Source organism: Lissotriton vulgaris, chromosome 12 (assembly GCF_964263255.1).
Source record: "Lissotriton vulgaris chromosome 12, aLisVul1.2, whole genome shotgun sequence".
Taxonomy (NCBI): domain Eukaryota; kingdom Metazoa; phylum Chordata; class Amphibia; order Caudata; family Salamandridae; genus Lissotriton; species Lissotriton vulgaris.
The window spans coordinates 9,225,668-9,249,728 of NC_141700.1; the positions used below are offsets into that span (position 1 = coordinate 9,225,668).

General features: G+C 37.0%; 1 protein-coding gene across 1 annotated transcript in view; it reads right to left on the reverse strand.

Moving 5' to 3' along the window:
* Nucleotides 1-24,061, reverse strand: part of GRIN3B (glutamate ionotropic receptor NMDA type subunit 3B) — a 258,304-nt gene that overhangs the window by 98,051 nt on the left and 136,192 nt on the right. The window contains exons 7-8 of the mRNA XM_086946717.1: nucleotides 21,472-21,636; nucleotides 20,939-21,000 (exon numbers count right to left, since the gene is read on the reverse strand). Of these exons, the coding sequence (XP_086802843.1) occupies nucleotides 20,939-21,000; nucleotides 21,472-21,636 (227 nt within the window). The remainder of the gene's footprint in view (nucleotides 1-20,938; nucleotides 21,001-21,471; nucleotides 21,637-24,061) is intronic.

Genomic DNA, 24,061 nt, shown 5'->3' on the forward strand with positions numbered 1-24,061 from the left:
CGGGGAGAGCCGTCTCCAACGACTGTACAGATAAGTAACTTCCCCCCCACAGACGGACACCACACAAGGTTGAAGGTTAACGAGACTTTATATGCACTTCTTAGGTTACGTTGATATAATACAAGGAGGTCTGGACTCAGGGGTCCCCTCGGTTCTGATCTCTGGTTGAGGAAAAAGGGGTAGCGGGACAGTCTTAGTTACCAATGAGTTCAATAGCTCTCAATCCTCGAGCTCGGCGTGGTTGCTGATCGGGCCGTGGAGGAGCCAAGCAGGTCCCGAGATGGATGAAGGATGGTCGACGGGCCGTGGAGAAGCCAAGCAGGTCCCGATGCAGGTGACGGTTACAACGGTCCGCGGCCTCGCCAGCAGATCCGGACGACGGTGAAGGATGAAGGTTACGGCGGCTGTGGCAGCGCCAACAGGCAGATGATGGTGCACAGGACAGAGCTACGGCAGCGCCAGTAGTCCGTCCAGGATGAGTTCTTCTTTCGTCTCTCGACTCCAAGATACAACTGCCTTCCTGTTCTGGAGCTGCCCCAGTTATAGGGCTGGCGTGCTTTGATGTCCGGACCCTCGCACTTGGAGGTCGGGAGGTCCGGGATGAGGGAGTCCAGACACCCAGCAGGGGGGTGGAGCCAGCGCCCGGGGAGGCGATGGGCGAGCGGCACTGGCCGGGGGAGAACCATCGACACCTCTTTCTCCCATTGACTGGCCAAGTAGCTCGCTCACCTCCTGGGTGGAGGGTGGTGCCGGAATGTCTGAGGCCGGGCTAGGCCCAGGGTTGAGGTCGATCGGGGGCCAGGCGGCCTCGTGGCGAAGTGTCCAAGATGGCGGCCCTGGCTGGGCGCATGGGTCGGCCGTGGATCGGACCCACGAGGTTATCATGCTCGAGGGCAGGTGTCCCTGAGGGGACGTAGGACGTGCAATGGTGGTGTGTGGTGCTTGTGTGACTGGCTCGGGCTTGGTCGAGCCGGGGGAGAGCGGCCCGTCATGTGGCCTGTCCAACAAGTGTCCTATTATAAGTATCGTAATTCTAGTAGCATATTATAAGTAGACTGCTCCCATATTATAAGTGTCCTATTATAAGTAGACTACTCCCATATTATAAGTGTCCTATTATAAGTAGACTAGTCCCATATTATAAGTAGACTACTCCCCTATTATAAGTGTCCTATTATAAGTATCGTAATTCTAGTAGCATATTGTAAGTAGACTACTCCCATATTATAAGTGTCCTATTATAAGTATCGTAATTCTAGTAGCATATTATAATTAGACTACTCCCATATTATAAGTGTCCTATTTTAAGTAGACTAGTCCCATATTATAAGTAGACTAGTCCCATATTATGTGTCCTATTATAAGTGGACTAGTCCCATATTATAAGTGTCCTATTATAAGTAGACTAGTCCCATATTATAAGCGTCGTAATTCTAGTAGCATATTATATGTGTCGTAATTCTAGTAGCATATTATAAGTAGACTACTCCCATATTATAAGTGTCGTAATTCTAGTCCCATATTATGTGTCGTAATTCTACTTCCATATCATAAGTGTCCTATTATAAGTATCGTAATTCTAATAGCATATTATAAGTAGACTACTCCCATATTATAAGTGCGTAGACTAGTCCCATATTATAAGTGTCCTATTATAAGTAGACTAGTCCCATATTATAAGTGTCCTATTATAAGTAGACTAGTCCCATATTATAAGTGTCGTAATTCTAGTAGCATATTATAAGTAGACTACTCCCATATTATAAGTGTCGCAATTCTAGTCCCATATTATGTGTCGTAATTCTACTCCCATATTATAAGTGTACTATTATAAGTATCGTAATTCTAGTAGCATATTATAAGTGGACTACTCCCATATTATAGGTGTCCTATTATAAGTAGACTACTCCCATATTATAAGTGTCGTAATTCTAGTCCCATATTATGTGTCGTAATTCTACTCCCATATTATAAGTGTCCTATTATAAGTAGACTTCTCCCAAATTATAAATGTCCTATTATAAGTAGACTAGTCCCATATTATACACTACTCCCATATTATAAGTGTCCTATTATAAGTATTGTAATTCTAGTAGCATATTATAAGTAGACTACTCCCATATTATAAGTGTCCTTTTATAAGTAGACTAGTCCCATATTATGTGTCGTAATTCTAGTCCCTTATTATGTGTCGTAATTCTACTCCCATATTATAAGTGTCCTATTATAAGTATTGTAATTCTAGTAGCATATCGTAAGTAGACTAGTCCCATATTATAAGTGTCGTAATTCTAGTAGCATATTATAAGTAGACTAGTCCCATATTATAAGTGTCGTATTATAAGTATCGTAATTCTAGTAGCATATCGTAAGTAGACAAGTCACATATTATAAGTGTCGTAATTCTAGTAGCATATTATAAGTAGACTAGTCCCATATTATAAGTGTACTATTATAAGTATCGTAATTCTAGTAGCATATTATAAGTAGACTACTCCCATATCATAAGTGTCCTATTATAAGGAGACTACTCCCATATTATAAGTGTCCTATTATAAGTAGACTAGTCCCAAATTATAAGTAGACTACTCCCATATTATAAGTATCCTATTATAAGTAGACTAGTCCCATATTATAAGTGTCGTAATTCTAGTCCCATATTATAAGTGTCGTAATTCTAGTAGCATATTATAAGTAAACTAGTCCCATATTATAAGTAGACTAGTCCCATATTATGTGTCCTATTATAAGTGGACTAGTCCCATATTATAAGTGTCCTATTATAAGTAGACTAGTCCCATATTATAAGCGTCGTAATTCTAGTAGCATATTATATGTGTCGTAATTCTAGTAGCATATTATAAGTAGACTACTCCCATATTATAAGTGTCGTAATTCTAGTCCCATATTATGTGTCGTAATTCTACTTCCATATCATAAGTGTCCTATTATAAGTATCGTAATTCTAGTAGCATATTATAAGTAGACTACTCCCATATTATAAGTGTCCTATTATAAGTAGACTAGTCCCATATTATAAGTGTCGTAATTCTAGTCCCATATTAAAAGTGTCGTAATTCTAGTAGCATATTATAAGTAAACTAGTCCCATATTATAAGTAGACTAGTCCCATATTATGTGTCCTATTATAAGTGGACTAGTCCCATATTATAAGTGTCCTATTATAAGTAGACTAGTCCCATATTATAAGCGTCGTAATTCTAGTAGCATATTATATGTGTCGTAATTCTAGTAGCATATTATAAGTAGACTACTCCCATATTATAAGTGTCGTAATTCTAGTCCCATATTATGTGTCGTAATTCTACTTCCATATCATAAGTGTCCTATTATAAGTATCGTAATTCTAATAGCATATTATAAGTAGACTACTCCCATATTATAAGTGCGTAGACTAGTCCCATATTATAAGTGTCCTATTATAAGTAGACTAGTCCCATATTATAAGTGTCCTATTATAAGTAGACTAGTCCCATATTATAAGTGTCGTAATTCTAGTAGCATATTATAAGTAGACTACTCAAATATTATAAGTGTCGCAATTCTAGTCCCATATTATGTGTCGTAATTCTACTCCCATATTATAAGTGTCCTATTTAAAGTAGACTAGTCCCATATTATGTGTCGTAATTCTAGTATCATATTATGTGTCGTAATTCTACTCCCATATCATAAGTGTCCTATTATAAGTATCGTAATTCTAGTAGCATATTATAAGTAGACTAGTCCCATATTATAAGTAGACTAGTCCAATATTATAAGTGTCGTAATTCTAGTAGCATATTCTAAGTGTCCTAGTCCATATTATAAGTGTCCTATTATAAGTAGACTAGTCCCATATTATAAGTAAGTAGACTAGTCCCATATTATAAGTGTCCTATTATAAGTAGACTACTCCCATATTATAAGTGTCCTATTATAAGTAGACTAGTCCCATATTATAAGTGTCGTATTTCTAGTAGCATATTATAAGTAGACTGCTCCCATATTATAAGTGTCCTATTATAAGTAGACTAGTCCCATATTATGTGTCGTAATTCTACTCCCATATTATAAGTGTCGTAATTCTGCTAGCATATTATAAGTAGCCTAGTCCCATATTATAAGTGTACTATTATAAGTATCGTAATTCTAGTAGCATATTATAAGTAGACTACTCCCATATTATAAGTGTCCTATTATAAGTAGACTACTCCCATATTATAAGTGTCCTATTATAAGTAGACTAGTCCCATATTATAGACTACTCCCATATTATAAGTGTCCTATTATAAGTACCGTAATTCTAGTAGCATATTATAAGTAGACTGCTCCCATATTATAAGTGTCCTATTATAAGTAGACTAGTCCCATATTATGTGTCGTAATTCTACTCCCATATTATAAGTGTCGTAATTCTGCTAGCATATTATAAGTAGCCTAGTCCCATATTATAAGTGTACTATTATAAGTATCGTAATTCTAGTAGCATATTATAAGTAGACTACTCCCATATTATAAGTGTCCTATTATAAGTAGACTACTCCCATATTATAAGTGTCCTATTATAAGTAGACTAGTCCCATATTATAAGTAGACTACTCCCCTATTATAAGTGTCCTATTATAAGTATCGTAATTCTAGTAGCATATTGTAAGTAGACTACTCCCATATTATAAGTGTCCTATTAAAAGTAGACTAGTCCCATATTATGTGTCCTATTATAAGTAGACTAGTCCCATATTATAATTGTCCTGTTATAAGTAGACTAGTCCCATACTATAAGCGTCGTAATTCCAGTAGCATAATATACGTATCGTAATTCTAGTAGCATATTATAAGTAGACTACTCCCATATTATAAGTGTCGTAATTCTAGTCCCATATTATGTGTCGTAATTCTAGTAGCATATTATAAGTAAACTAGTCCCATATTATAAGTAGACTAGTCCCATATTATGTGTCCTATTATAAGTGGACTAGTCCCATATTATAAGTGTCCTATTATAAGTAGACTAGTCCCATATTATAAGCGTCGTAATTCCAGTAGCATAATATACGTATCGTAATTCTAGTAGCATATTATAAGTAGACTACTCCCATATTATAAGTGTCGTAATTCTAGTCCCATATTATGTGTCGTAATTCTACTTCCATATCATAAGTGTCCTATTATAAGTATCGTAATTCTAATAGCATATTATAAGTAGACTACTCCCATATTATAAGTGCGTAGACTAGTCCCATATTATAAGTGTCCCATATTATAAGTGTCCTATTATAAGTAGACTAGTCCCATATTATAAGTGTCGTAATTCTAGTAGCATATTATAAGTAGACTACTCCCATATTATAAGTGTCGCAATTCTAGTCCCATATTATGTGTCGTAATTCTACTCCCATATTATAAGTGTACTATTATAAGTATCGTAATTCTAGTAGCATATTATAAGTGGACTACTCCCATATTATAGGTGTCCTATTATAAGTAGACTACTCCCATATTATAAGTGTCGTAATTCTAGTCCCATATTATGTGTCGTAATTCTACTCCCATATTATAAGTGTCCTATTATAAGTAGACTTCTCCCAAATTATAAATGTCCTATTATAAGTAGACTAGTCCCATATTATACACTACTCCCATATTATAAGTGTCCTATTATAAGTATTGTAATTCTAGTAGCATATTATAAGTAGACTACTCCCATATTATAAGTGTCCTTTTATAAGTAGACTAGTCCCATATTATGTGTCGTAATTCTAGTCCCTTATTATGTGTCGTAATTCTACTCCCATATTATAAGTGTCCTATTATAAGTATTGTAATTCTAGTAGCATATCGTAAGTAGACTAGTCCCATATTATAAGTGTCGTAATTCTAGTAGCATATTATAAGTAGACTAGTCCCATATTATAAGTGTCGTATTATAAGTATCGTAATTCTAGTAGCATATCGTAAGTAGACTAGTCCCATATTATAAGTGTCGTAATTCTAGTAGCATATTATAAGTAGACTAGTCCCATATTATAAGTGTACTATTATAAGTATCGTAATTCTAGTAGCATATTATAAGTAGACTACTCCCATATCATAAGTGTCCTATTATAAGGAGACTACTCCCATATTATAAGTGTCCTATTATAAGTAGACTAGTCCCAAATTATAAGTAGACTACTCCCATATTATAAGTATCCTATTATAAGTAGACTAGTCCCATATTATAAGTGTCGTAATTCTAGTCCCATATTATAAGTGTCGTAATTCTAGTAGCATATTATAAGTAAACTAGTCCCATATTATAAGTAGACTAGTCCCATATTATGTGTCCTATTATAAGTGGACTAGTCCCATATTATAAGTGTCCTATTATAAGTAGACTAGTCCCATATTATAAGCGTCGTAATTCTAGTAGCATATTATATGTGTCGTAATTCTAGTAGCATATTATAAGTAGACTACTCCCATATTATAAGTGTCGTAATTCTAGTCCCATATTATGTGTCGTAATTCTACTTCCATATCATAAGTGTCCTATTATAAGTATCGTAATTCTAGTAGCATATTATAAGTAGACTACTCCCATATTATAAGTGTCCTATTATAAGTAGACTAGTCCCATATTATAAGTGTCGTAATTCTAGTCCCATATTAAAAGTGTCGTAATTCTAGTAGCATATTATAAGTAAACTAGTCCCATATTATAAGTAGACTAGTCCCATATTATGTGTCCTATTATAAGTGGACTAGTCCCATATTATAAGTGTCCTATTATAAGTAGACTAGTCCCATATTATAAGCGTCGTAATTCTAGTAGCATATTATATGTGTCGTAATTCTAGTAGCATATTATAAGTAGACTACTCCCATATTATAAGTGTCGTAATTCTAGTCCCATATTATGTGTCGTAATTCTACTTCCATATCATAAGTGTCCTATTATAAGTATCGTAATTCTAATAGCATATTATAAGTAGACTACTCCCATATTATAAGTGCGTAGACTAGTCCCATATTATAAGTGTCCTATTATAAGTAGACTAGTCCCATATTATAAGTGTCCTATTATAAGTAGACTAGTCCCATATTATAAGTGTCGTAATTCTAGTAGCATATTATAAGTAGACTACTCAAATATTATAAGTGTCGCAATTCTAGTCCCATATTATGTGTCGTAATTCTACTCCCATATTATAAGTGTCCTATTTAAAGTAGACTAGTCCCATATTATGTGTCGTAATTCTAGTATCATATTATGTGTCGTAATTCTACTCCCATATCATAAGTGTCCTATTATAAGTATCGTAATTCTAGTAGCATATTATAAGTAGACTAGTCCCATATTATAAGTAGACTAGTCCAATATTATAAGTGTCGTAATTCTAGTAGCATATTCTAAGTGTCCTAGTCCATATTATAAGTGTCCTATTATAAGTAGACTAGTCCCATATTATAAGTAAGTAGACTAGTCCCATATTATAAGTGTCCTATTATAAGTAGACTACTCCCATATTATAAGTGTCCTATTATAAGTAGACTAGTCCCATATTATAAGTGTCGTATTTCTAGTAGCATATTATAAGTAGACTGCTCCCATATTATAAGTGTCCTATTATAAGTAGACTAGTCCCATATTATGTGTCGTAATTCTACTCCCATATTATAAGTGTCGTAATTCTGCTAGCATATTATAAGTAGCCTAGTCCCATATTATAAGTGTACTATTATAAGTATCGTAATTCTAGTAGCATATTATAAGTAGACTACTCCCATATTATAAGTGTCCTATTATAAGTAGACTACTCCCATATTATAAGTGTCCTATTATAAGTAGACTAGTCCCATATTATAGACTACTCCCATATTATAAGTGTCCTATTATAAGTACCGTAATTCTAGTAGCATATTATAAGTAGACTGCTCCCATATTATAAGTGTCCTATTATAAGTAGACTAGTCCCATATTATGTGTCGTAATTCTACTCCCATATTATAAGTGTCGTAATTCTGCTAGCATATTATAAGTAGCCTAGTCCCATATTATAAGTGTACTATTATAAGTATCGTAATTCTAGTAGCATATTATAAGTAGACTACTCCCATATTATAAGTGTCCTATTATAAGTAGACTACTCCCATATTATAAGTGTCCTATTATAAGTAGACTAGTCCCATATTATAAGTAGACTACTCCCCTATTATAAGTGTCCTATTATAAGTATCGTAATTCTAGTAGCATATTGTAAGTAGACTACTCCCATATTATAAGTGTCCTATTAAAAGTAGACTAGTCCCATATTATGTGTCCTATTATAAGTAGACTAGTCCCATATTATAATTGTCCTGTTATAAGTAGACTAGTCCCATACTATAAGCGTCGTAATTCCAGTAGCATAATATACGTATCGTAATTCTAGTAGCATATTATAAGTAGACTACTCCCATATTATAAGTGTCGTAATTCTAGTCCCATATTATGTGTCGTAATTCTAGTAGCATATTATAAGTAAACTAGTCCCATATTATAAGTAGACTAGTCCCATATTATGTGTCCTATTATAAGTGGACTAGTCCCATATTATAAGTGTCCTATTATAAGTAGACTAGTCCCATATTATAAGCGTCGTAATTCCAGTAGCATAATATACGTATCGTAATTCTAGTAGCATATTATAAGTAGACTACTCCCATATTATAAGTGTCGTAATTCTAGTCCCATATTATGTGTCGTAATTCTACTTCCATATCATAAGTGTCCTATTATAAGTATCGTAATTCTAATAGCATATTATAAGTAGACTACTCCCATATTATAAGTGCGTAGACTAGTCCCATATTATAAGTGTCCCATATTATAAGTGTCCTATTATAAGTAGACTAGTCCCATATTATAAGTGTCGTAATTCTAGTAGCATATTATAAGTAGACTACTCCCATATTATAAGTGTCGCAATTCTAGTCCCATATTATGTGTCGTAATTCTACTCCCATATTATAAGTGTCCTATTTAAAGTAGACTAGTCCCATATTATGTGTCGTAATTCTAGTATCATATTATGTGTCGTAATTCTACTCTCATATTATAAGTGTCTTATTATAAGTATCGTAATTCTAGTAGCATATTATAAGTAGACTAGTCCCATATTATAAGTGTTGTAATTCTAGTAGCATATTACAAGTAGACTAGTCCCATATTATAAGTGTACTATTATAAGTATCGTAATTCTAGTAGCATATTATAAGTGGACTACTCCCATATTATAAGTGTCCTATTATAAGTAGACTACTCCCATATTATAAGTGTAGTCATTCTAGTCCAATATTATGTGTCGTAATTCTACTCCCATATTATAAGTGTCCTATTATAAGTAGACTTCTCCCAAATTATAAATGTCCTATTATAAGTAGACTAATCCCATATTATACACTACTCCCATATTATAAGTGTCCTATTATAAGTATCGTAATTCTAGTAGCATATTATAAGTAGACTACTCCCATATTATAAGTGTCCTTTTATAAGTAGACTAGTCCCATATTATGTGTCGTAATTCTAGTCCCTTATTATGTGTCGTAATTCTACTCCCATATTATAAGTGTCCTATTATAAGTATTGTAATTCTAGTAGCATATCGTAAGTAGACTAGTCCCATATTATAAGTGTCGTAATTCTAGTAGCATATTATAAGTAGACTAGTCCCATATTATAAGTGTCGTATTATAAGTATCGTAATTCTAGTAGCATATCGTAAGTAGACTAGTCCCATATTATAAGTGTCGTAATTCTAGTAGCATATTATAAGTAGACTAGTCCCATATTATAAGTGTACTATTATAAGTATCGTAATTCTAGTAGCATATTATAAGTAGACTACTCCCATATCATAAGTGTCCTATTATAAGTAGACTACTCCCATATTATAAGTGTCCTATTATAAGTAGACTAGTCCCAAATTATAAGTAGACTACTCCCATATTATAAGTATCCTATTATAAGTATCGTAATTCTAGTAGCATATTATAAGTAGACTACTCCCATATTATAAGTGTCCTATTATAAGTAGACTAGTCCCATATTATAAGTGTCGTAATTCTAGTCCCATATTATAAGTGTCGTAATTCTAGTAGCATATTATAAGTAAACTAGTCCCATATTATAAGTAGACTAGTCCCATATTATGTGTCCTATTATAAGTGGACTAGTCCCACATTATAAGTGTCCTATTATAAGTAGACTAGTCCCATATTATAAGCGTCGTAATTCTAGTAGCATATTATACGTGTCGTAATTCTAGTAGCATATTATAAGTAGACTACTCCCATATTATAAGTGTCGTAATTCTAGTCCCATATTATGTGTCGTAATTCTACTTCCATATCATAAGTGTCCTATTATAAGTATCGTAATTCTAATAGCATATTATAAGTAGACTACTCCCATATTATAAGTGCGTAGACTAGTCCCATATTATAAGTGTCCTATTATAAGTAGACTAGTCCCATATTATAATTGTCCTATTATAAGTAGACTAGTCCCATATTATAAGTGTCGTAATTCTAGTAGCATATTATAAGTAGACTACTCCCATATTTTAAGTGTCGCAATTCTAGTCCCATATTATGTGTCGTAATTCTACTCCCATATTATAAGTGTCCTATTTAAAGTAGACTAGTCCCATATTATGTGTCGTAATTCTAGTATCATATTATGTGTCGTAATTCTACTCCCATATTATAAGTGTCCTAATTCTAGTAGCATATTATAAGTAGACTAGTCCCATATTATAAGTGTTGTAATTCTAGTAGCATATTACAAGTAGACTAGTCCCATATTATTATAAGTATCGTAATTCTAGTAGCATATTATAAGTGGACTACTCCCATATTATAAGTGTCCTATTATAAGTAGACTACTCCCATATTATAAGTGTCCTATTATAAGTAGACTAGTCCCATATTATAGACTACTCCCATATTATAAGTGTCCTATCATAAGTATCGTAATTCTAGTAGCATAATATAAGTAGACTACTCCCATATTATAAGTGTCCTGTTATAAGTAGACTAGTCCCATATTATAAGCGTCGTAATTTTAGTAGCATATTAAAAGTGTCGTAATTCTAGTAGCATATTATAAGTAGACTAGTCCAATATTATAAGTGTACTATTATAAGTATCGTAATTCTAGTAGCACATTATAAGTAGACTACTCCCATATTATAAGTGTCCTAGTCCCATATTATAAGTGTCCTATTATAAGTAGACTACTCCCATATTATAAGTGTCCTGTTATAAGTAGACTAGTCCCATATTATAAGTGTCCTGTTATAAGTAGACTAGTCCCATATTATAAGTAGACTACTCCCATATTATAAGTGTCCTATTATAAGTATTGTAATTCTAGTAGCATATTATAAGTAGACTACTCCCATATTATAAGTGTCCTAGTCCCATATTATAAGTGTCCTATTATACGTAGACTAGTCCCATATTATAAGTGTCGTAATTCTAGTAGCATATTATAAGTGTCCTAGTCCCATATTATACGTGTCGTGATTCTAGTAGCATATTATAAGTAGACTAGTCCCATATTATAAGTGTCGTAATTCTAGTCCCATATTATGTGTCGTAATTCTACTCCCATATTATAAGTGTCCTATTATAAGTATCGTAATTCTAGTAGCATATTATAAGTAGACTACTCCCATATTATAAGTGTCGTAATTCTAGTAGCATATTATAAGTAGACTAGTCCCATATTATAAGTGTACTATTATAAGTATCGTAAGTCTAGTAGCATATTATAAGTAGACTACTCTCATATTATAAGTGTCCTATTATAAGTAGACTACTCCCATATTATAAGTGTCCTATTATAAGTAGACTAGTCCCATATTATAGACTACTCCCATATTATAAGTGTCCTATTATAAGTATCGTAATTCTAGTAGCATATTATAAGTAGACTACTCCCATATTATAAGTGTCCTATTATAAGTAGACTAGTCCCATATTATAAGTGTCGTAATTCTAGCAGCATATTATAAGTAGACTACTCCCATATTATAAGTGTCCTAGTCCCATATTATAAGTGTCCTATTATAAGTAGACTAGACCCATATTATAAGTGTCCTATTATAAGTAGACTACTCCCATATTATAAGTGTCCTATTATAAGTATCGTAATTCTAGTAGCATATTATAAGTAGACTACTCCCATATTATAAGTGTCCTTTTATAAGTAGACTAGTCCCATATTATGTGTCGTAATTCTACTCCCATATTATAAGTGTCCTATTATAAGTATTGTAATTCTAGTAGCATATCGTAAGTAGACTAGTCCCATATTATAAGTGTCGTAATTCTAGTAGCATATTATAAGTAGACTAGTCCCATATTATAAGTGTCGTATTATAAGTATCGTAATTCTAGTAGCATATCGTAAGTAGACTAGTCCCATATTATAAGTGTCGTAATTCTAGTAGCATGTTATAAGTAGACTAGTCCCATATTATAAGTGTACTATTATAAGTATCGTAATTCTAGTAGCATATTATAAGTAGACTACTCCCATATCATAAGTGTCCTATTATAAGTAGACTACTCCCATATTATAAGTGTCCTATTATAAGTAGACTAGTCCCAAATTATAAGTAGACTACTCCCATATTATAAGTATCCTATTATAAGTATCGTAATTCTAGTAGCATATTATAAGTAGACTACTCCCATATTATAAGGGTCCTATTATAAGTATCGTAATTCTAGTAGCATATCGTAAGTAGACTACTCCCATATCATAAGTGTCCTATTATAAGTAGACTACTCCCATATTATAAGTGTCCTATTATAAGTAGACTAGTCCCAAATTATAAGTAGACTACTCCCATATTATAAGTATCGTAATTCTAGTAGCATATCGTAAGTAGACTAGTCCCATATTATAAGTGTCGTAATTCTAGTCCCATATTATAAGTGTCGTAATTCTAGTAGCATATTATAAGTAAACTAGTCCCATATTATAAGTAGACTAGTCCCATATTATGTGTCCTATTATAAGTGGACTAGTCCCATATTATAAGTGTCCTATTATAAGTAGACTAGTCCCATATTATAAGCGTCGTAATTCCAGTAGCATAATATACGTATCGTAATTCTAGTAGCATATTATAAGTAGACTACTCCCATATTATAAGTGTCGTAATTCTAGTCCCATATTATGTGTCGTAATTCTACTTCCATATCATAAGTGTCCTATTATAAGTATCGTAATTCTAATAGCATATTATAAGTAGACTACTCCCATATTATAAGTGCGTAGACTAGTCCCATATTATAAGTGTCCTATTATAAGTAGACTAGTCCCATATTATAAGTGTCCTATTATAAGTAGACTAGTCCCATATTATAAGTGTCGTAATTCTAGTAGCATATTATAAGTAGACTACTCCCATATTATAAGTGTCGCAATTCTAGTCCCATATTATGTGTCGTAATTCTACTCCCATATTATAAGTGTCCTATTTAAAGTAGACTAGTCCCATATTATGTGTCGTAATTCTAGTATCATATTATGTGTCGTAATTCTACTCTCATATTATAAGTGTCTTATTATAAGTATCGTAATTCTAGTAGCATATTATAAGTAGACTAGTCCCATATTATAAGTGTTGTAATTCTAGTAGCATATTACAAGTAGACTAGTCCCATATTATAAGTGTACTATTATAAGTATCGTAATTCTAGTAGCATATTATAAGTGGACTACTCCCATATTATAAGTGTCCTATTACAAGTAGACTACTCCCATATTATAAGTGTCGTAATTCTAGTCCAATATTATGTGTCGTAATTCTACTCCCATATTATAAGTGTCCTATTATAAGTAGACTTCTCCCAAATTATAAATGTCCTATTATAAGTAGACTAGTCCCATATTATACACTACTCCCATATTATAAGTGTCCTATTATAAGTATCGTAATTCTAGTAGCATATTATAAGTAGACTACTCCCATATTATAAGTGTCCTTTTATAAGTAGACTAGTCCCATATTATGTGTCGTAATTCTAGTCCCTTATTATGTGTCGTAATTCTACTCCCATATTATAAGTGTCCTATTATAAGTATTGTAATTCTAGTAGCATATCGTAAGTAGACTAGTCCCATATTATAAGTGTCGTAATTCTAGTAGCATATTATAAGTAGACTAGTCCCATATTATAAGTGTCGTATTATAAGTATCGTAATTCTAGTAGCATATCGTAAGTAGACTAGTCCCATATTATAAGTGTCGTAATTCTAGTAGCATATTATAAGTAGACTAGTCCCATATTATAAGTGTACTATTATAAGTATCGTAATTCTAGTAGCATATTATAAGTAGACTACTCCCATATCATAAGTGTCCTATTATAAGTAGACTACTCCCATATTATAAGTGTCCTATTATAAGTAGACTAGTCCCAAATTATAAGTAGACTACTCCCATATTATAAGTATCCTATTATAAGTATCGTAATTCTAGTAGCATATTATAAGTAGACTACTCCCATATTATAAGTGTCCTATTATAAGTAGACTAGTCCCATATTATAAGTGTCGTAATTCTAGTCCCATATTATAAGTGTCGTAATTCTAGTAGCATATTATAAGTAAACTAGTCCCATATTATAAGTAGACTAGTCCCATATTATGTGTCCTATTATAAGTGGACTAGTCCCATATTATAAGTGTCCTATTATAAGTAGACTAGTCCCATATTATAAGCGTCATAATTCTAGTAGCATATTATACGTGTCGTAATTCTAGTAGCATATTATAAGTAGACTACTCCCATATTATAAGTGTCGTAATTCTAGTCCCATATTATGTGTCGTAATTCTACTTCCATATCATAAGTGTCCTATTATAAGTATCGTAATTCTAATAGCATATTATAAGTAGACTACTCCCATATTATAAGTGCGTAGACTAGTCCCATATTATAAGTGTCCTATTATAAGTAGACTAGTCCCATATTATAAGTGTCGTAATTCTAGTAGCATATTATAAGTAGACTACTCCCATATTTTAAGTGTCGCAATTCTAGTCCCATATTATGTGTCGTAATTCTACTCCCATATTATAAGTGTCCTATTTAAAGTAGACTAGTCCCATATTATGTGTCGTAATTCTAGTATCATATTATGTGTCGTAATTCTACTCCCATATTATAAGTGTCCTATTATAAGTATCATAATTCTAGTAGCATATTATAAGTAGACTAGTCCCATATTATAAGTGTTGTAATTCTAGTATCATATTACAAGTAGACTAGTCCCATATTATAAGTGTACTATTATAAGTATCGTAATTCTAGTAGCATATTATAAGTGGACTACTCCCATATTATAAGTGTCCTATTATAAGTAGACTACTCCCATATTATAAGTGTCCTATTATAAGTAGACTAGTCCCATATTATAGACTACTCCCATATTATAAGTGTCCTATTATAAGTATCGTAATTCTAGTAGCATATTATAAGTAGACTACTCCCATATTATAAGTGTCCTGTTATAAGTAGACTAGTCCCATATTATAAGCGTCGTAATTTTAGTAGCATATTAAAAGTGTCGTAATTCTAGTAGCATATTATAAGTAGACTAGTCCAATATTATAAGTGTACTATTATAAGTATCGTAATTCTAGTAGCATATTATAAGTAGACTACTCCCATATTATAAGTGTCCTAGTCCCATATTATAAGTAGACTACTCCCATATTATAAGTGTCCTGTTATAAGTAGACTAGTCCCATATTATAAGTGTCCTGTTATAAGTAGACTAGTCCCATATTATAAGTAGACTACTCCCATATTATAAGTGTCCTATTATAAGTATTGTAATTCTAGTAGCATATTATAAGTAGACTACTCCCATATTATAAGTGTCCTAGTCCCATATTATAAGTGTCCTATTATACGTAGACTAGTCCCATATTATAAGTGTCGTAATTCTAGTAGCATATTATAAGTGTCCTAGTCCCATATTATACGTGTCGTGATTCTAGTAGCATATTATAAGTAGACTAGTCCCATATTATAAGTGTCGTAATTCTAGTCCCATATTATGTGTCGTAATTCTACTCCCATATTATAAGTGTCCTATTATAAGTATCCTTATAACAACAAGAGAGACAGGGCTGGCGATAACACTCCCATGCCCCTAGTCAGATCTGTTACAAACAACGGAGGAGTGTAAACCACAGTGTACTAAATCAAGTAATAAACTATAAAACGCTGTATGCCAGAACAGGACAGTACCAACAAAAGTGCATCACAGGAGTGGCACCCACCTCACTAGTCAAGTTGTAACTGCAACTAGGTGACTGTATCCCACTTTGTGACACAGGACAGGGATCTCCCTGTTGTAGAAGGACCCTCACTCACCACTAGCTGGTGACATGCTTCATCATGGGGTCCCCGCTGGGGCGATCTAGTACCACCCCAGCGTGCTACAACGCCTGTTTTGCAGCGGAGCAGGATGTGGTGGATGCAAAGGGTGCCCAAATCAAAGTGTGGTGATAATAGGTGCAAAATATTTTAAAAAAATACTAGGTTGTAGTCTTTATACCTGTTTTAATAATGACCAACCCGTATTTATTAAAAACAAGTGAGCGGACAAATAGGTTCTGTGTTACGAAACCAAATGTCCTTAGTAGTAGACAAAAATACTTTCCTTCCGGGTGAGACAGCAATCCTGACTGTAGGTAGAAGGCGGGGAGTCGCGTGTAAAGCATCAATTACAGCGTGAAGAGCACCCGCGCTGTTTTCATCTGAAGGGGACTGAATACGGCCCCGAAGGCGTTTTTGGGCCAGGTTGCACATTTTTGCCCTGACCTTTATCATGGATACTGCCCATGATAGTTATATATCTAATATATTTTTCACATTTCGAACCTCACAGTAGGGTGCGCCTTAGCGCGCGCATACCACTGGGGGTCTAATTTTTAGGTCCTGACGAATGCTGAGCGAATGGCAGTATAACAGCAGAAACATGTTGACCAGTATTTTTGTCTACTACTAAGGACATTTGGTTTCGTAACACAGAACCTATTTGTCCGCTCACTTGTTTTTAATAAATACGGGTTGGTCATTATTAAAACAGGTATAAAGACTACAACCTAGTATTTTTTAAAAATATTTTGCACCTATTATCACCACACTTTGATTTGGGCACCCTTTGCATCCACCACATCCTGCTCCGCTGCAAAACAGGCGTTGTAGCACGCTGGGGTGGTACTAGATCGCCCCAGCGGGGACCCCGTGATGAAGCATGTCACCAGCTAGTGGTGAGTGAGGGTCCTTCTACAACAGGGAGATCCCTGTCCTGTGTCACAAAGTGGGATACAGTCACCTAGTTGCAGTTACAACTTGACTAGTGAGGTGGGTGCCACTCCTATTATAAGTATCGTAATTCTAGTAGCATATTATAAGTAGACTACTCCCATATTATAAGTGTCGTAATTCTAGTAGCATATTATAAGTAGACTAGTCCCATATTATAAGTGTACTATTATAAGTATCGTAAGTCTAGTAGCATATTATAAGTAGACTACTCTCATATTATAAGTGTCCTATTATAAGTAGACTACTCCCATATTATAAGTGTCCTATTATAAGTAGACTAGTCCCATATTATAGACTACTCCCATATTATAAGTGTCCTATTATAAGTATCGTAATTCTAGTAGCATATTATAAGTAGACTACTCCCATATTATAAGTGTCCTATTATAAGTAGACTAGTCCCATATTATAAGTGTCGTAATTCTAGCAGCATATTATAAGTAGACTACTCCCATATTATAAGTGTCCTAGTCCCATATTATAAGTGTCCTATTATAAGTAGACTAGACCCATATTATAAGTGTCCTATTATAAGTAGACTACTCCCATATTATAAGTGTAGTAATTCTAGTAGCATATTATAAGTAGACTAGTCCCATATTATCAGTAAGTAGACTAGTCCCATATTATAAGTAGACTGCTCCCATATTATAAGTGTCCTATTATAAGTATCGTAATTCTAGTAGCATATTATAAGTAGACTAGTCCCCTATTATAAGTGTCGTAATTCTAGTAGCATATTATAAGTAGACTAGTCCCATATAAGTGTCCTATTATAAGTAGACTAGTCCCATATTATAAGTGTCGTAATTCTAGTAGCATATTATAAGTAGACTAGTCCCATATTATAAGTGTCCTATTATAAGTAGACTTCTCCCAAATTATAAATGTCCTATTATAAGTAGACTAGTCCCATATTATACACTACTCCCATATTATAAGTGTCCTATTATAAGTATCGTAATTCTAGTAGCATATTATAAGTAGACTACTCCCATATTATAAGTGTCCTTTTATAAGTAGACTAGTCCCATATTATGTGTCGTAATTCTACTCCCATATTATAAGTGTCCTATTATAAGTATTGTAATTCTAGTAGGATATCGTAAGTAGACTACTCCCATATTATAAGTGTCCTGTTATAAGTAGACTAGTCCCATATTATAAGTGTCCTGTTATAAGTAGACTAGTCCCATATTATAAGTAGACTACTCCCATATTATAAGTGTCCTATTATAAGTATTGAAATTCTAGTAGCATATTATAAGTAGACTACTCCCATTTTATAAGTGTCCTAGTCCCATATTATAAGTGTCCTATTATACGTAGACTAGTCCCATATTATAAGTGTCGTAATTCTAGTAGCATATTATAAGTGTCCTAGTCCCATATTATACGTGTCGTGATTCTAGTAGCATATTATAAGTAGACTAGTCCCATATTATAAGTGTCGTAATTCTAGTCCCATATTATGTGTCGTAATTCTACTCCCATATTATAAGTGTCCTATTATAAGTATCGTAATTCTAGTAGCATATTATAAGTAGACTACTCCCATATTATAAGTGTCGTAATTCTAGTAGCATATTATAAGTAGACTAGTCCCATATTATAAGTGTACTATTATAAGTATTGTAAGTCTAGTAGCATATTATAAGTAGACTACTCTCATATTATAAGTGTCCTATTATAAGTAGACTACTCCCATATTATAAGTGTCCTAGTCCCATATTATAAGTGTCCTATTATAAGTAGACTACTCCCATATTATAAGTGTAGTAATTCTAGTAGCATATTATAAGTAGACTAGTCCCATATTATCAGTAAGTAGACTAGTCCCATATTATAAGTAGACTACTCCCATATTATAAGTGTCCTATTATAAGTATCGTAATTCTAGTAGCATATTATAAGTAGACTAGTCCCCTATTATAAGTGTCGTAATTCTAGTAGCATATTATAAGTAGACTAGTCCCATATAAGTGTCCTATTATAAGTAGACTAGTCCCATATTATAAGTGTCGTAATTCTAGTAGCATATTATAAGTAGACTAGTCCCATATTATAAGTGTCCTATTATAAGTAGACTAGTCCCATATTATAAGTGTCGTAATTCTAGTAGCATATTATAAGTAGACTACTCCCATATTATAAGTAAGTAGACTAGTCCCATATTATAAGTGTCCTAGTCCCATATTATAAGTGTCCTATTATAAGTAGACTAGTCCCATATTATAAGTGTCGTAATTCTAGTAGCATATTATAAGTAGACTAGTCCCATATTATAAGTGTCCTAGTCCCATATTAAGTGTCCTAGTCCCATATTATAAATGTCGTAATTCCAGTAGCATATTTGGTTGTCTGTCTTCACTGCCTCCCCATCACCAGCTTGGACTCCACGATGTGGCCCCTGGCGTCTGTCGGTCTGCAGGGGCCCTGGGGCTGCACTGAGCGGTGACGAAGGGGGAGGGGGGGCGTGTACACGAGTCTGCAAAGGGCGGGGCGCTGCTCTGGTGATGGCCAGGCGTGTGCCTTGCGCTCTGTCCTCTGCAGGCAGACAGACAGACAGACGCAGCCTCACCCGGGCTCCCCCTCCGAGGGGCCCCGGGCCCTCGGCAGTCCTGTAGCGGCCGAAAGAGGAATTAAACACGAGACTCATCCACATTCACCGCTCACAGCCCCGCGCGGCTCTGGAGGGGGCGCCGCGAGCGCAGATATTGGGGTTTTGAGTCAGGGAATGAGAGGGGCTCGTTATCTCCACTTATTTTAATATGAAAACGAGCTGCTCAGGGCCAAGGATGGAGGGGGGGGGCATCTAAAAGGGAAAAGATGCATTCTGGGGTCTGCTAGCTGCGGGATTATAGCGCCAAGGAATATCAAGGCGCGCACAAATGCAGAGTGTTCAAGTGTGCCTTGAGATAAGAACTGAGGGGAGGAGGGAGGGGGCTGAGCGCTCCGAGAGGCACAGGCGTGGACTTCGGCGCTTCAATAAGGCATGAAATCAATAAGAAAACAGAATGAAATATCAAAGCAGCTCGTTGCTGTGCCGTGGACCCCAGAGAACAGGGGGTGGGGGAGCGGTGAGGGTGTCGGGGCAGACTCCGCCACGAAGAGCAGGCGGGTCTGGGGCCACGGGGGTTACTCACACCTTCTTTGGAAAGATAAAAATACCACCGTCAGGAGGATCAGTTTATCCTTCTTAGTCTGTAATGTGTAACCAATCTTGTCCCAGTGAAGCGAAACACGTGTCGGCGTACCTGTTGCACACAAGAACCACTCTGGGCCAGAACTGGCCGATTACTGGCAGCATTTGTAAAATCCGACGATGAATTAGAGCGCTCCCTGTGGAAGTAAGTGACCCAGTCACGCGTCTGTCACAGCTGTGGTACCACTGGCGCCCCTGGGGCACAGGCCTACCATATAATACAATGTTTGCCCGGGCCGCCCTGCCCTCAAGAGCTGCCGGGTGGATGTGCATGAAAACAGTCATTCGTCCACATGGATTAAATGCAGATCTGAAGTTCTCTACGTAGAGGCGCTCTTACCTCTCCTGTGGGACCACTTTCGGAAGGTCTTCAAAACAGTCATTCAAGGCCCAGTGGATTTTCTATGAAAACAAAATGGCAGAGAGGAGTCAGGAAATGCTCAAAGTGGGTACCGACTGCTCGCAGACCCCACTGCAAACCAACAACACGGGTAGCATGCACCGTGCATGTCCCACTTAAAAAGAGCTTAAGCGTGGGGCTCTGTCCAGTTGTAATTAAATACTTCCCTAAGTACTGGTACATAAAGAATTAAGCTGCAGGGAAGGGCCAGGATTGGACGTTTTCTCTCAGTGGCTAAACTTGTGTCCACAGACTGCCACTCCCCCACATCTGGATCCCCGGGAGAGCAGGTCCCCTTAGCCCCATGGAACTGTGCATACAGTACAAACCAGTCGAAGTGACATGCCTGTGCAGTGATCCTTCCTGTGGGCTGGCTGCATGAGGGAAACACAGGTCGCACCCGTGCAGCGACCCAGGCGAGCTTGAGCCCGGATAGGGATGCAGGAATCTGAGGGCGGGTGTCATGGACTCACCTGACTGGTATGAAGCCAGTACTTGAATCGCTTCTTCTTCTTCATGCGGGGGAGGATAAGGTGGAAGAAGGTGTGCTCCCCAAGAGAGGTGAGCAGGGCCCCCCCGAAGCCAATGCAGAGCAGCACAAAGAGGCCGGAGAAGTGGTAGATTCCCATCTGGAGCGTCTGAGGGTGGAAGAGAGACCTGTGTCGGCGCTCGCGTGCTCATAGTGGCATGGATGGGTGCACAGGCATTCACGACGCAAGGGATGGGGCATTTACTCACTCTACAGGTCCACAAATGACACCGATGGGTGTGGAGGCATTACCCTCAACTCAACACAGAGCAGTCATGTTTATTGGAGTGACCATTCATGTCATGTTCAAGGATGGACACTGTCTATCACTCAATCTGCTGTCAGTCACCTGGACGGCAATCAATCACCTTACCAACTATCAATCACTTGGACATCTACCAATCACTGGACCCACTATCAATCACCTAAACCACTGCCAATCACATGACCAGAAATCAATCACCTGGAGTGCTACCAATCAGTGGACCCCCTATCAATCACCTAAACCACTGCCAATCACAGGACCAGCAATCAATCACTCGGAGAGCTACCAATCTCCTGTTCCTCCCATTGCCTCCATGCTAGATTGAACTGCCCTGAATCCATCCTTCATGCCACGTGCCCCAGACCCTCGTGTGGGGACCCCTGTCTTATGGATTCAGAGGAGGAAGAGGTCTCCCTGTCCCACTCATACTTCACACCGGTGCAATGAGGTCAAATACTGTGCTGCCCCCTCATCCTTCCCGCACCCTCACCTGTACCTGGAGTTCTCCAACACACATTGGATCGAGTGATGAGCAGGTCAGGTACATGCACCGCGCACCTTGAGCCCGAGCTATGCATTCTCTCTATAATTCCCTCGAGTACTGTTCTGGGACTTGTGGGACAAGTGTCTTACCTTTGGGAACGTCTTATCTGGTAGGGACTCTAGCCGCAGATTCCTTACCTGAGCATTATCCCCAGGCGTCAGACTGGACAGTACCCCTGCACACCAGTAAGTGCCGTAGATCGGCTGTGTGGTGGCGTAGTTTATGCAGGAGGCAATGAGACCCAGCAGCCTCAGAGTGAGTCTCCCCAAAATCCAGGACAGAGGCTGAAACATCAGTATCACGCCTGAATATCCTGGACTCACCACTATGAGCACAGGCCCGAAACTGCACAGTGTCCAGAACAGCTCCGAAGAAAGGGAGCGTCTGAGAGGGAGTCAGGTGTGATAGTTGATAGTGAAACCCAGCGAATGCCTGAGGTCCGCAGTAGTCTGGTGATGGGAGATAACAGCCTGGGGAGAGCCTACCTTCAACAGCCAGTCATCAAGACAGGGGAAGACTGGCACCCCTGATCTCCGCAGATGAGCCATCACCTTCATTAACACCAACGGGGCGCTGGTAAGGCCAAAAGGGAGCACGGCAAACTGAAAGTGCTCATGGCCCACCACGAACCGCAGGTAACGCCTGTGGGCAGGCAGGTTGGGAATGTGGACGTATGCATCTATTCTGCAAGTCCAACGCTACCATCCAGTCTCCCGGGTCCAGGGTAGATGGGACTTGAACAAGTGTGAACACTTATTTCTCCTTGTTTAAGAATTCGAGAGCGCGCAGGTCTGGATAGGACAAAGGCCTCTGTCCTTCTTGGGCACCAGAAAGTAGCGGGAATAACAGCCACAACCCACTTCTGGCCTCTGCACCAACTCTTTGACTTCCTTGGCCAAGACAGCAGTCACTTCCTGGCAGAACAAGTAAGATGGTCATCCGTCAGCCTGTTGCAATCAAGGGACATGGGTGGAGGGGTAGTCACGAAGGGGAGAGAGTAGCCCTTTCAGATCATTTGAGCAACTCATCAGTCTGATGTTATCGACTGCCAGGGGGGCAGGTGATGGCATATCCTGCCTCAGAATGGGGGCCCATGATGGTAAGTGGGCAAACTATATCGTTTTGGAGGCTGCGGCTGCAAAGGGAGGGAGCTGACTAGTCCAACCTTTGGCTGCCCGACCAATGAGTTCTGTGTCCTTGGCCACACACAGTCTTTTAAGCTTCCAAGCCGATGTGAGTACAGACATGGCTGGAAGCCCCTTCCATGGCTATGAAAGGCAGATTGCGGGTGGCAAAGGGCCAAGGAAAGGTACAAGGACCTGGCCGTAGCCCTGCTATCCTTAAAGCATTCCAGCGCTGAACCCCCCTTGTCTCCGAAGAGACGAAGCCATCAAAGGGCATGCCCATAAGCAATGCTTGGACATCCCCAGAAAAGCTAGTTGTCCTCAGCCAGGCGTGGGGCCGTAAGGCAACCATCAATGAAACGGCTCTTTCCAGCGAGCCGGTGGTGCCCAGTCCACATCAGATAGTGTACTTGGCTGCATCTCTACCATCAGGAACAGCTTGGGAGAGGACGGTCCGGGCCTCCTCTGGGACAGTCGGCAGCACCTGCGCAACCATATCCCACGGAGCATGGGAATAGCAGCCCAAAAGGCACGCAGGGTTTACGGACCGCAGTGCCAGGGTGGTGGTAGAAAACATCATCTTCGCTAAGGTGTCTAACCT